Source organism: Dermacentor albipictus, chromosome 3 (genome assembly GCF_038994185.2).
Source record: "Dermacentor albipictus isolate Rhodes 1998 colony chromosome 3, USDA_Dalb.pri_finalv2, whole genome shotgun sequence".
In the NCBI taxonomy this organism is placed as follows: domain Eukaryota; kingdom Metazoa; phylum Arthropoda; class Arachnida; order Ixodida; family Ixodidae; genus Dermacentor; species Dermacentor albipictus.
Window position 1 is genome coordinate 119,839,369 of NC_091823.1, and position 14,171 is coordinate 119,853,539.

At 45.9% G+C, this 14,171-nt stretch overlaps 1 protein-coding gene across 2 annotated transcripts in view; it reads left to right on the forward strand.

Moving 5' to 3' along the window:
• The first annotated feature begins 6,378 nt into the window (after positions 1-6,378).
• Positions 6,379-14,171, forward strand: part of LOC135919475 (uncharacterized) — a 138,342-nt gene continuing 130,549 nt past the window's right edge. For both annotated transcript variants that reach the window (XM_065453309.2, XM_065453310.2), the window contains exon 1: positions 6,379-6,605. In XM_065453309.2, the coding sequence (XP_065309381.1) occupies positions 6,507-6,605 (99 nt within the window). In that variant the 5' untranslated portion in view covers positions 6,379-6,506. The remainder of the gene's footprint in view (positions 6,606-14,171) is intronic.

Genomic DNA, 14,171 nt, shown 5'->3' on the forward strand with positions numbered 1-14,171 from the left:
ACTAAAAACAAAGATAAGTTGAGCAACAGTGCATTTTACTGCAACTTTGACAGTGCGCATGAAAACTTCTGCTAGTACGAAAGTCCGTTCTAAATGTTAGTGCCTCCTAAAATCACTAGCTTGAGCTCGTATGTTGCAATATATACGCTACACTAATCACTTAAGAAGCTGATTTGCGAAATTTTATAATTTGGCAATTACATATTTTGTTTTCCAATGTAAATAATGTACGCTGCCTTTTGAGTAATCCAGCTGAATGAGTGGGTTAGGCTATATGCCTCAGGGGATTCGAAAAAAAAATTGAAAAAGAAAAACACATGAGCACGCTTAAACACCTTAAGCCCATGCGTACGCTATCCAGAAGCAGTCTACCTGTTTTTATTTGACGTCACTCTGTTGTTCTCCAATTAGGCGCCGCTAATCTTCCAACCGTATCTTCCTTACTTTCACCACGATAATGTTCACGACGCTCATTACGTAAATTCTGGGGTTTTAAGCCCACACCGCAAGTACACATGCAGGCGTGCTCAAGCTCGCGTCTACGCGCCTAGCGCCTGCCGGGCCTCGCGAGAAATGGCGGTGTGCATCCAAAAAGGCGCGCGACAGCGCGCGCTCACTAGGCTCACTCATAGACGCCTTCGCAGACGGCGCTTCTTTGTTATTAAAGGTGTTTCAAAATGCTTCGATATCTATAAACGTAATTGTTACATTTTTATAGCTCTTAGATCAGCACAAAACGGAAAGAAGCACTTCCTTGCATGGAAGAACTGCTTCGCCGAGAGTTGAATGTACCGCGCCGCAGCTGCGTAGACAGGCGCACCGACGCGAAGCAGCCCAAGCCCGATAACACAGAGGAGCTGTTCCCTGAGATCACTCTGCGTTTCGACGCGTACGAGTCGGGCCACACCGTCTGCGCTTGTGTGGGCGCGGCGAAACGAGCTTGCACGCGTCCGCAAGCGTAAGCGTGGTCTCGGCGTTACGTGCCAGAACATGATCCGATTATGAGGCGCGCCGTAACCGGGGACTACACACCAGTTTTGCCGGCCTGCCTGGGGTTATATAAAGCACAGCCTAAATTTAAGCACGCGATCGCTTTTTTTTTCTTTTTGCCTACACTCTAAAAACAGTTTTTACGTATTTCAAGTAACTGCAGCACCCGATGGCATTACTGCAGGGGGGAATACACAGTGTACGTAAGCTCGACAAAATACAGAACTGGTCAACCAAAAAATAACACAACAATAGAAAAGTTCACGCCGCTATAAGCTCAGCAGAAATGTTCTGAACGATACTTCACTGCGACAAGCAGCAATTTCCTGCGGTAGCTGATTCCACTGTGATATTGTGTGTGGAAAAAAATGAATGCTTGAAGACGTTTGTTCTACAAATAAGTTCCCTTATTCTTAAAGAGTGGTCACTTCTGTGAGATAAGAATTGAGGAGGTAAAAGGTAAGTTTCCCTATCTATTTTAAGCATACCGAAATAAAATTTAAAAAGCATTTCTAATCTCATGTTTTGTCTGCGTGTGCTTAATAATTCCCAACCCAAGTTATCCTTAAGTGCTGTAATACTAGAAGTAAGGTCATAGTTATTACAGAGAAAACTGGCTGCGTGGTTCTCTACATGCTCGAGCATATTAGACAGAGTTTTGGTTTGCGGGTCCCAGGCCGTACAGCCATACTCTAATATGGGTCTTACGTTCGAAAAATAAAGTAGCTCTTTAATTTTGGGAGGAGCTAACCGGAAGTGGCGTTTAACAAAATTTAGCGTTTTACAGGCTTTCGCTGTAACATATTGAACGTGCTTAGTCCAAGGTAAATTGGATGAGAAATAAACACCGAGATACTTATACTGAGTTAGTCGCGATAGCTGGACATTGTCTAATGAATAATGAAATAGATATGGATTTTGTTTACGTGTAAAGTACACGTACTGACACCTACTGGGGTTCAAAGACATTTGCCACCTAACACACCAGCGTGTAATACAGTCCAAATTGCGTTGCAAGCACTCGTGTTCAGTTGCAGACCTAATGCAGTGATAAATCACACAATCATCCGCATACAGACGCACTTTGGATGGCACAACCTGAGCAATGTCATTGATGTAGACAAAAAACAGCAATGGCCCCAAAACAGATCCCTGGGGAACTCCCGACGTAACAGCAACATAATCATATTGGGAGCCATTAATTACAACATGTTGCATGCGTTCTTGTAGATAACACTTAATCCAATCAAGCAATGAAGGAGAGATTACCAAGGGATGATAGCTTATAAGACTGTAAAACATGGTGAACAGAATCAAATGCCTTTCTAAAACCCAGAAATATGCAGTCAGTCTGTACATCGAGATCAATACGAATGAAAAAGATCGTGGCTGAATTCTAGGAGCTGTGTCGGACAAGAACGACCAAACCTAAAACCATGCAGATATTCACTAAAGAATTATTGTTTTCTAGATGTTTTATTATCGCACTGTCTACAATGTGCTCCAGTGTTTTACTACACACACTCGTTAGAGAAATTGACCTGTGGTTGGAGACAATAGTTTTTGGGCCACTTTTATGGATTCTTACCACGTTTGCAACTTTCCACTCCTTAGGTAAACAAGAAGTACTTAACGATTTCTCAAAAATAATAATCAGATAGTGGGCGATTGTGTCAGAACAAGCCTTTAACACATAAAAAGGTATGCCATCAGGAACACTTGCAGAAGAAACATTTATATTGCCAAGTAACTGAAGTATATAACACCATGTGTCACGACCAGTTCCGGCATAGGTTCGAACACATTGTCGGAAATACGCGGTAATTCATTATGACAGGGAGTTGTGAAAGAAGATTGGAAATAAAGATTGAAGCAAGAAGCTTTATCCAAATCATCAGTAAGAAGTACACTACCGTTTTTTGTGCTCGGGATGCCAACTGATTCTTTGCTAATTGTTTTTAAACACTTCCACATTTCTTTCGGGTTATTTTGTAACTTTAGGCCCTATGCTAAGAAGTATTTTTCCTTAGCAACCTTGTTCTTTACTTTAATATCTTTTCCAAGGGTTTGAGCATAACAAATACAGAAGGGTTACGCTGCTTTCTATAAGCATTCAGAAGACGATGTCTCTTATTAATCAATTGCTTGACTTCCCGAGTTACCCTAGGCTTATCACTACATTTTTTTGCAGACAAATGTTTACGTGGAACATGTGTGTCAACCAGGAGCTTCAGTGTGGAGGAAAATGTATCCCGTAGGGTATTGCAATCTGCGGCCTGAGCTAAATGACTGAATTTTTGCAGGAATATGGAAGATGATTAGATAATGAAACATAATTGCCTTTCTCAAAAAATATACCTTCCTTGGGTGATCATGTACACATGAGAAGGGGACAATCTGCACATGCGCCACAATGCAGTCATGGTCACTAATACCGGGAATTACGGCGTTATCAGACACAAGCAATGGCTGGTTTGAAAAAAGCAGATCTGAGGCAGAAGAGCTATTCGGACCACACCTAGTAGGTTCAGTAACAAACTGATAAATATCATTGGTAACGATTGCCTCGCGGAATACTATAGACAGAGCGAAATAATTAGGAAGGACAGGCTTATAGTGAACCCAGCTCACGTCAGGCATATTGAAATCACCGCCAATAATATAGTCATTATTTACTGCAGAAAGAAACTCGGATACGCTTGTGAAGGTCTCAGGTGATGTGGAATCGGGGGAACCGTAAAACAAGCCAACTGTCAGCAACTGCCCAGTTTAAAATCGGATATTGCACCAAACTGACTCGGGACAGTCAGTTGGGATTAACACGGGAGAGGATGGCAAGCACGAGTCAACAAGTAGAAAGACACCACCGCCATGCGCATTGCGATCGGAACGGTAGACGTGAAAACCAGGTGGAAAAACTTCGGAACTACCAGCAGATTCGTCGAGCGAAGACTCCGTACCTATAATCACGTGGGGTTCTACTGAAGTGGTCAGAGTAGCAAATTCATCAGTTTTGTTTTTTACACTTCTGCAGTTCACGACTAAAATGGTAAGCTCTGAAATTGGATGACCGGAACGTCCTGTGTGCACACATTGCTTTGAGGACTGATTGTTCGGGCACCGTCTCTTCCGCTTCATTTCTCAGTTCAACAGCAATATCCTGAGTACCATCATAAACGTAGCATTTCTTATTAATGAGTAGCTTATCATGTCGAACTTTGAAAGAGCTATTCGATGTTTTTGCATAACTTACAAGTTTGGATCACGCAAGCCTGACGTCAGAGCTGAGATCCTCACGGATCGCAAAGTTAGTACCCTTAAGCCTGATACCACGAGATAGGATACGTTCCTTATCCTTGAAGTTTACAAACTTAATAATGATAGGCTTGTTTTTGCTTCCGTGAGATTTACGAAGCCGGTGAGTACGCTCTATACTTTCTGGAGTAATCTGTTCATCCAGTTGCGTTTCGACGATAGACTACTTTTTCCTCCGATGCAGACCATGTCTCATCGGCTGAATCATCCAGGCAAAAAAATGAGGTTGTTTCTTCTGGATCTGTTGCTTCCGCTATCAAGTGACGCCCTAAGCTTCATCATATCATGACGAAGGGCGTCAAGAGCGCATGGAGCTGAGGCTGCGTTGAGCGTATCAATCTGTTTGAGAGAACGCATATAAGTTTCCAGAAGATTCACCCTGCTAACAAGGGCTTGCAGTGACGTGTTCAGTACATTTTGCTGTTCTTTAGCAACTTGTATTTCCTGAAGAAACCTCGCCCGATTCACTTCCAAGCCTTTAACAACTTCAAATATTTCAGTGATTTTGGCACTGTCAGAGCCTGTAGGTGCAACATTGGTTCTGGGGCCAGGGTTACTCTCGATATCTCCCGAGAGCATTAACAGAACACTCGATACAGCAACAACAGCAGAAACCAACCGTACAAGGCACTTTCGCAAAAACATATAGCAAGTTGGTGGGGCACGACACCGCTACTGCACAACAATTAGAACTACGATAACATTTGGCAGGTAACATTTGGCATTTAACATGGCGATAACATTTGGCATTTAACGGACCTGTGCGTAGAACGCGTGTGAGAACATAGCCAGAGCGACGTCGTGCCCCGGACGTTCAGCTGACAAGTGCTGCTTATATACCCGACCCTCGGATTGCGTGACGCTGGAAGGCTGTGGTTGCCAGGTGAGATCAGATGTCGCAGTCAGTCTTGGATGTTGGCACGGAATTGGCTGGGAGCGGTGAAACTCAGCCAGCAAATCGTCATCGATGAAGCTCGTCGAAGGCCGCACCAGTGGTAAGGGAATGCCCGGCGTAGTGAAGCCCCCAAAGGAAGCTTTCAGGAGGGACAGCGCCAAGACCTGTGCGTAGAACTGGTGTGAGAACATAGCCAGAGCGATGTCGTGCTATCGTGATGTCGTGGAAACGCTGCGCTCGTTACTTTCCTGTCGGGAATGCTCTGTCACGCTGATAACGCGCATGCCGTTCGTAACTTCGAAGTACCGGGCTCGCAGCGTTAAAGAAAGGAAATGCGGGCAAGAGAGATGACGATCATTTTTGCGCGGCAAATATCCGCCCCAAAGGGTACAACTGATTTTAGAGTGTGCATCGAAATGTGGCCGCCGCTGCCTGTGTTGAACCCGCGACATGGAGCTTGGTAGCGCATTGGCATAGCATCTCGCCTACCGCCGAGGGTACGCTCTATTTAATGTATTTTAATCTCTAAGGCCATAAGGAGACTGACTCCCTTTTTGTATACTTTCGGATATATAATGCGACTTTCGAACGAAGCATGTGCAACTGCCTATACAGTATCGAGACCATGCAACACCTACAGTGGACGTGGCGGCGCAGTGTCATCGACACCAACGATTTATGCTGGTTTGCGGGCGCGCCGCCAGACCTCGGACACCATGCGTCCACTGCCTTCACAAACTATCCGCCCTGTCGCGCGCGCACCGACTGTTGCGTTCGAAATCGATGGGTACGCCATGTTGACACGGCGCGTAACTCAAGAGTGGAAAACGATTTTAATGAGCGAAAAATAAGGCAAAATAAAGCACCCTTCTTCCTGAAGTATTCCCGTTTGCAGGCACCATTCGTACGTCTATATTGTTCCATAATTTAAATTTTGCTGTAGAATGAAATAAATAACGTGCATTGAAGTACCTCATCGTTTTCAAGTGCGTTTCTGTTTCATTCACACCATCGGCGAAGAGGTACGCGTCAGCCATTCTTTCACAGTTATAAGCTAATGGCTAAACCCGTTGCCCTGGGTGAAGATAAATGGATGCTCCTCGGAGAACGCTACGGCGCCTACATACATCAAACCGGGTCGCGATTGTTCTGTACGTACCGTCGCAGGTGCATCTCCGGTGCTCTTCGCAATAGAAAACCCCGATTCTGTGCACGGATTTCACCTGAAGCACTTCTGAGCCATCCAGGCCCTGGCCAGTACGACAGATAGTGAATTCGCAAAGTCACATTTGTAACGGTTCTCACGATGGCGTACCACCTGACACCACTTGAAGATCTCACGGCCAAACAACTTGAAGTTATCGCTGAACAAAGGAACAGGAACGGTTTTCACGCCTACTACACTGTACGTATGAACAATCCTAGTGCCCCGAAAGAAAATTTTCGTATTCGTTAAATGATTCCGTTCATATTGAACTTGTTTTTTATATATATCCACAAAAATCATCCTTATTGAATTTTTAATATAAATTATTATTGCTGTAACATTGAACAGAACACATTGCTTCAAGTGCCTCCAGAATGCTTGAATGAAGTCAATCTGCTAAATCTGTTACACTCGCCCGATCCTTTCTATGTTTCCATAGTTATGCCTGGTCGTAGTTACGAACCGAATATGGTTGTGGCTTTGTGTACAGGCACGAACACCAACACATTCACACCATACGCAGTATATATATATATATATATATATATATATGTATATGTATGTATATGTATATTAGCAAAATAGAGAGAACGCGACAAATAACACACGCAGCGTGTAGAAAGAACGGAACGTTTCTGATGTTTCGTCAGCCGCCGGTGCGGCCTTTGTCGCAGCACTGCCCTTCAGAAGGCCGTTTCCGCGATCGAAACATCGGATAAGTCCTGTTTTTTTGTACATGCTTCTCGTCATTTTGCCCTCGTTTACTGCCTGATTGTGTGATATGACCCTTCACCGACTACTCGAGCACACGAGGGTTGGAGCCTGCCGCGGGTAGCCGTGCGCGGCTTAGCCGTGTCCGGGCAAAGGGGGTTCCTGGGGGTTGAGCCGATACCGGGTGTTCGGACCTTTCAGGCCCCCTGGCGGAGGTAACGCACCTCTTTGGCCTCTGCTTCACATAGACGGCACCCCCGGACTGGCCCACCCGGGGGAAATCAGCAGTCAGCTTTTTCCTCTCTCCCTCTACCCTCATCTTCGTCTTTCTCTTCCACTTTCAACCTTTCCTCTCCATTCACCTTTTCAATTCGCTCCGACTTTTCCTGGCGGCAAGGGTTAACCTGGTGTGGCTGTCCTACCTTGGGTATACCATATTGGGTTATAGTAACGGCATACTGTTGGCGCTCTGTAGACTTGTTTACATGTTCTGCCACGCCCCCTTGTTGCGGTCCGTGGTGGGTGGCAGACGCCGTTGCTGAACAAATAACTGTTTTACATGGAATCCTCGAACCCTTTTTCAACCGATCGTGCCTCGAAAAGCGTGCGCACCGACGCAACCTCGCTATTCTGGCCCAAGAACAAAGAAACTTTCCCGAAATTCCACGTCTTTCACTGTGAGCCATCAGCTACAAAAACTAGAGCAATTTCACCATTTCTTGTGGCCAAGTAGTTAAAGGAGATCATTGGAACTTGTTATGAGGTAACAAAGATGGTAAGTGGGGATTTGCTCCTCGAACTGAATGACAAGGACCAATACAACAGACTCGCACACCTCGTAACCTTTGGTAACATCCCTGTTTCTGTGAGCGCACATCGAACTATGAGCAGAGTCAAAAGCGTAGTATCACATGAAGACTTGATGACATTGAATGAACAAGAACTTCTAAATGGATGAAAGGACCAAGGTGTAATCCATGTGCAGCGCATCAAAATTAGACGGAATGACAACGAAATTTCAACAAAGCATTTAATACTCACTTTCAGCTCAACTACTTTACCCGAGACTTGAAATCGGTTGTGTGAAACTTCATGTTCGACCTTACATTCCGAATCCGAGACGTTGCTTCAAATGTCGGAGATTTGGTCACGCATGTCAGAGGTGCCGAGGGCAGCTTATGTGCGCAAAGTGCGGCACAACCGATCACTCTGCTGACGACTGCAGTAATGACGAGGTACATTTTGCGAACTGCGATAACAGTCACTCAGCTTGCTCCAGAGGTTGTCCAGCCTGGAAGAAAGAAAAGGAAGTAGTTACCGTAAAACTTAAGGGAATATAACATTCCGTGAAACACGACAACGGATCTCCTCGCTATTCTTACTGAAAACATCTTTCGTTGAAGTGGAAGAACAGGGAGCGGCACCACAACGACCTCTGGCGGCAGCCCAGACCACGCCTAGTGTGCTGAGGCCAACGTCACCCGCCCCTACGGTAGGAGCAGCCAACGCTACCCTGCCATCTCTCAGAGTGTCCACACCAGTGGACTCTTCAAGCTCCGGCAGCAGCCAGGGCACTGCAGATGCCACAGGGATCCTGTCAACTTCCTGCCCGGGGGGGGGGGGGATGGGGGCGAAGGCTTCGTTGCTTGCGATGAAGTGTGCGCGACGCACACATCGCTGTATGGAGCGGGTGTCCAGTGCCTCGCAAGAGGCTATGAACACCAGTCCAAGCCAAACGGTGCAGGTAGCGTTGAAGGAGCGGCGAGGAGGTTCTCTTGACCGCTCCAAAAAAGACAAAACAGCAATTATGAGGATGTAACATGGCTCTGTAAAGTAGGTCACTCTCCTCTCTTTTGAGACACACACCACAATTTGTTTCTTTTCAACATGGACGACATCATGCAGTGGAATGTTAGAGGACGTCCAAGAAATTCTCTAAGTTTAATCCTAAAGTGCCGTGTGCGCAAGAAACACGTCTAACTTCCAAGCACACCAACTTCCTCCGACAATACATGACTTTTTGGAAAGAGCACGAGGATGTATGGATGTATGTATGCACTGTAATTAATTTTTTCCCAGTTTTGTTTTTCCATTGTAATTACATTTACGCACTGTTCACCTCACCTATGTAACATTTACCCTATGTATTAGCCTCCCTAGAGGGCCTTTAGGGTTATTGTGAAATAAAAAAAAATAAAATGTTGTCGCATGATTTAGTGGTGTAGCCATCATTGGTGATAGTAGTGTGGCGTGTCAGCATTTGAAGCTCCAAACGGCCCTTTAGGCCATGGCCGTTCGAGCCGTACTTTTAAATAAACTCATCACCACCTGCTCTTTGTATATAGCACCACATTATCAGCTTCACAGACGCGACTTAGAATCATTAATAGATGAGCTCCCAGAGCCCTATCTCATTCTTGGGGATTTTAATGCACACAGTAGTTTGTGGGGCGATTCACGCTGTGATGCGTGAGGTCGCATTATTGAACAGCTGCTTTTTTCCTCTGGAGCATGTCTCTTGAATACGAAGGAGCCCACGTATTTTAACCTAGCTAACAATTAAGTCATACTCTACCACAGATCTTAGCATTTCCCCGCAGGGGCGTCTGCGTCAGCAGGCGTTTGGTGTGTTGCGCCACCACGTACCCGAGCACACAAGGGTTGGACCCTCCCGCGTGTAGCCGTGCGCAGCTTAGCCGTGTCTGGGGAAAAGGGGATCCTGGGGGTTGAGCCGATGCTGGGTGTTTGGACCTTTAAAGCCCCCGGCGGAGGCAACACACCTCTTCGGCCTCGGCTTCACACAGGCGGCACCTCCAGACTGACCCACCTGGAGGAAATCGGCAGTCGCCTTTTCTGTCTTTCTCTTCGCACACCTTCGTCTTTTCCTCCCACGTTTAGTCTTTCCTGTCTTCTTTTTCTTCTGATAACTTCCAACATTCCTGACGGCGAGGGTTAACCTGGTGTGGTATGACCTACCTTGGTTATAACATATGTGGTTATAGCGACGACGTACAGTTGGCATGGTAGGGCTTGTTTCACCATATACCTTGCCTTGACCCCTTGTTGGGCTCGGTGGTGGGTGACTGGCATCGTCGCTGAATACTCAACATATTTCATGGGAATTTCCAACCCTTTCTCAACTGATCGTCCCTCTAAAAGGGGGCGCACCGATGCTACATTTCAGTTTTCTCTCAAAGCCACTCAGACTTTCCCGAAATTTCACGTTGTTCAGAGTGATAAACCTGACAAGATGGCAAGAATGATTTCACCATTCATTGTGGTGAAGTATCTCACAGAGACCATTGGAGGCAGCTATAAAATCACAAAGCTGGCCAGTGGCGACTCATTACTCGAATTGAAAGACAAAGCACAACACGACAAGGTAACGAACCTTGTAGAACTTGGAGACATCTCCGTCAGTGTAACAGCACACCGAACCATGAATACGGCCAAAGGCGTAATTTCTGACATTGACTTGATGGACTTGACCGAAGAAGAACTCCTGGAAGGATGGAAGGATGAAAATGTAATACACGAACAAAAAATAAAGATCACACGGGACAACAAGGAACTGCCAACTAAGCACCTGATAGTTACCTTTGGCTCTAGCACGTTACTAGAGACATTAGAAACTGGAGATACCAAAATCAGAGTACGACCGTACATCCCCAACCCGTGACGCTGTTTTAAATGCCAGAGGTTTGGCCACGCTTCCCAGAGCTGCCGAGGGCGGCTAACATATGCGAAATGCGGCATCAATGATCACTCTGCAGATGACTGTAACGCGGAGCCCCGTTGTAGTAATTGTAACGTTGGCCACCCTGCATATTCTCGATCATGCGCAGTCTGGAAAAAAGAAAAAAGAAATAATTACGATAAAGGTAAAAGAAAACATAACTTTCAGAGAAGCAAGACAACGCATCTCACCAACATTTGCAAAGAGCACATCGTACTGCCCCCCGAAGTGGTACGTCGGGGGGCAGTACCACAACGGCACTTGGCGGACGCCAGCGCCACTCATAGCGAGCGTGCGGCAACGCCACCCGCCCCCACGGTGGGAGCAGCGAAGGCTGCCCTACCTCTCCCGAATTTTACCCCAGTGGAGGCCTCTGCTAGTGCTGGCACCAGTCAGCACAGATCGGAGGTCAACACAAGCCCATCAACCACCAGCACGGTGGGCTCCAGGCCTTGTCTCCGAGACAAGGCCTCCATGGAAAACAGACCGCTCGCAAGAGCACGTGTCCAGTACCTCGCAAGAGGCCATACACAACACCCAGTCAGAAGGCGCAGTTGACGCCTTAGGAGCGGCACGATTTTCTGGACCACTCCAGGAAAGACAAAATTCCAATTACAGGACCCCAAAAGGGCACTGTAAGCTAAACGAAGTACATTCTCTTTGGAACATAGCACAACATTCATTTTAATATGGATACACTAATTATTCAGCGGAATATCAGAGGCCTGCTTTGCAACCTCGATGATGTCCAAGAAATCCTTACTGAACTAACTCCAAAAGTGATGTGTGTCCAAGAGACTCATTTGAAATCTAAACATAAACACTTCCTTCGTCACTATGTTATTTTTCGGAAGGATCGCGATGGTGCCCTCGCATCATCAGGCGGCGTAGCCATCATAGCTGACAAATCTATAGCCTGTCAACACACACAGCTACAAACACCCCTTGAGGCAGTGGCCATTCGAGCTGTAATTTTAAATAAACTGATAACCATCTGCTCCCTATATATGCCACCGCATTTTCAGCTCCACAAACGAGAATTCCAAACACTAATAGATCAGTTACCTGAACCATGTAGTGTGCTTGGAGATTTAAATGCGCACAGCAACCCATGGGGCGACTCGCGCTGCGACGCGAGAGGTCGCTTGATTGAACAGTTCCTTTTTTATTCAGGTGCATGTCTTTTGAATGGGAAGGAGCCCACGTATTATAACATGGCAAACAAAACATACTCCTCAATAGATCTTAGTATAGCATCTCCTACTCTTCTACCTTTAAATGGAAAGTTATGAAAAACCCTTACGGGAGCGACCATTTCCCTGTAGTTCTAAGCAAACCAATGTCTAATGAATGCCTTCCAGAATTACCTCGCGGGAGAACTGACTCAGCTGACTGGGAAAAGTTCAAAAATCTTGCTTCTTTATCCTGGGAAGGCATGTGTGCTTTACGCATAGACGCTGCGGTTAAATATTTTACGGTTTTTCTCCTTGACACCTCCTCCAAATGTATCCCAGTAACAAGTGGATTGTCCACAAAACGCCGTCTCCGGTGGTGGAACGATGACTGTCGAATAGCGCGTAAGAAGCAGAACAAGGCATGGGCTTTACTTCGGGATTCTCCGACGGCAGAAAATCTAGTCAATTTCAAGCAGGTCAAATCCCAGGGTCGGAGAACGCGGCGACAAGCTAGGAGAGAGTTGGAGAAAGTATATATCGGGCATTAACTCTTATACTGATGAAACAAAGATTTGGAATAGAGTGAAGAGAATAAACGGTCAACAGCCTTACTCGCTGCCTCTGGTAAATACTCAAGGCGACAGCATGGAAGATCAGGCGAACTTTGTTGGCGCACATTTCGAACAGATATCCAGCTCATCGCCCTACTCTGAAACATTCCAAATGTACAAAAGGCAAATAGAAAGGCAACCATTAGAACGGAAAAGCACAATATGCGAGGCATACAATATACCTTTTTCCATGGCGGAGCTTCAGGCAGCACTAAATAGCTGCAACAAATCTGCACCAGGTTCTGACCGCATCTTATACGAAATGCTAAAACACCAGCAGTCTGAATCACAAAAAAAACCTTTTTTGTCTTTACAATTCTATATGGTCTTCCGGCCACATTGCCTCTGCCGGGAAAGAGGCCATCATAATTCCTATTTTAAACAGGGTAAGGACTCTTCTTTGGCAAATAGTTATAGGCCTATAGCATTGACGAGCTGCTTATGCAAAGTTTTTGAAAAGATGGTAAACAGTCGCCTGGTCCACTATCTAGAAATAAACAAGACATTATATCCATATCAATGTGGCTTTAGAGAAGGCAGATCGACGACAGATCAGCTTGTACGCTTGGAAATGTACAGTGACGTGCAATATGACCTGCAATGCCTGTGCCCGTGGTCGAAGGGGCTCCAAGACTGTACGGCGGCACAGACACATGGTAAGTTCCGGACCTAAACACAACTTCAATTAGTGGTATTTATTAAACCATGATTTCGCATGTCTGAGCCGCCGCGCAGCCCTGGAGCCCCTTCCACCACGAACAAGGGTGTTGCTAGTCATATTGCACGTGACTGTACATCAGGGATACGTTTGTCCACAAACAACTTGTGTCGTCAGTGTTTCTTGACATGGAGAAGGCGTATGATAATACGTGGCGCTTCGGGATCCTTCGGTACCTTTCTGCAATGGGCATTCGCGGCAACCTGCTGAGAATAAGTGAAAGTTATCTCTCTGACAGGACATTTCGTGTTAGAGTTGGCAACGTGCAATCGCGACCATTTATACAGGAGACAGGTGTACCGCAGGGTGGAGTACTGAGCTGTACGTTATTTATTGTTAAAATGAATTTCCTCCACACCGTATTACCTCGCACACTCTTCTACTCCGTCTATGTGGACGATGTACAGATAGGGTTCAGGTCATGCAATCTTAGTATTTGCGAGAGGCAGCTACAGCTTGGCTTGAAGAGATTCTCAAGGTAGGCGGACGAGAATGGTTTCAAATTGAACCCTCAAAAGAGCACGTGTCCTATTTCCAAAGAGGAGAGGTGTACTACCACTACCAGATATTAACCTTAATGGAGAAAGACTAACTGTCAGCCCTGAACACTAATTCTTATGTGTTATACTGGACACAAAACTTAACTTCATTCCCCACCTAAAATATCTTAAAGAAAAGTGCCTGAAGTGCCTGAAACTCCTTAAGCTGCTCTCTCATACAACCTGGGGCAGTGACAGGAAGTGTCTGTTTAGCCTGTGTAAGAGTCTCGAACAATCACGCCTCGACTACGGAGCCGTGGTGTACCACTCCGCA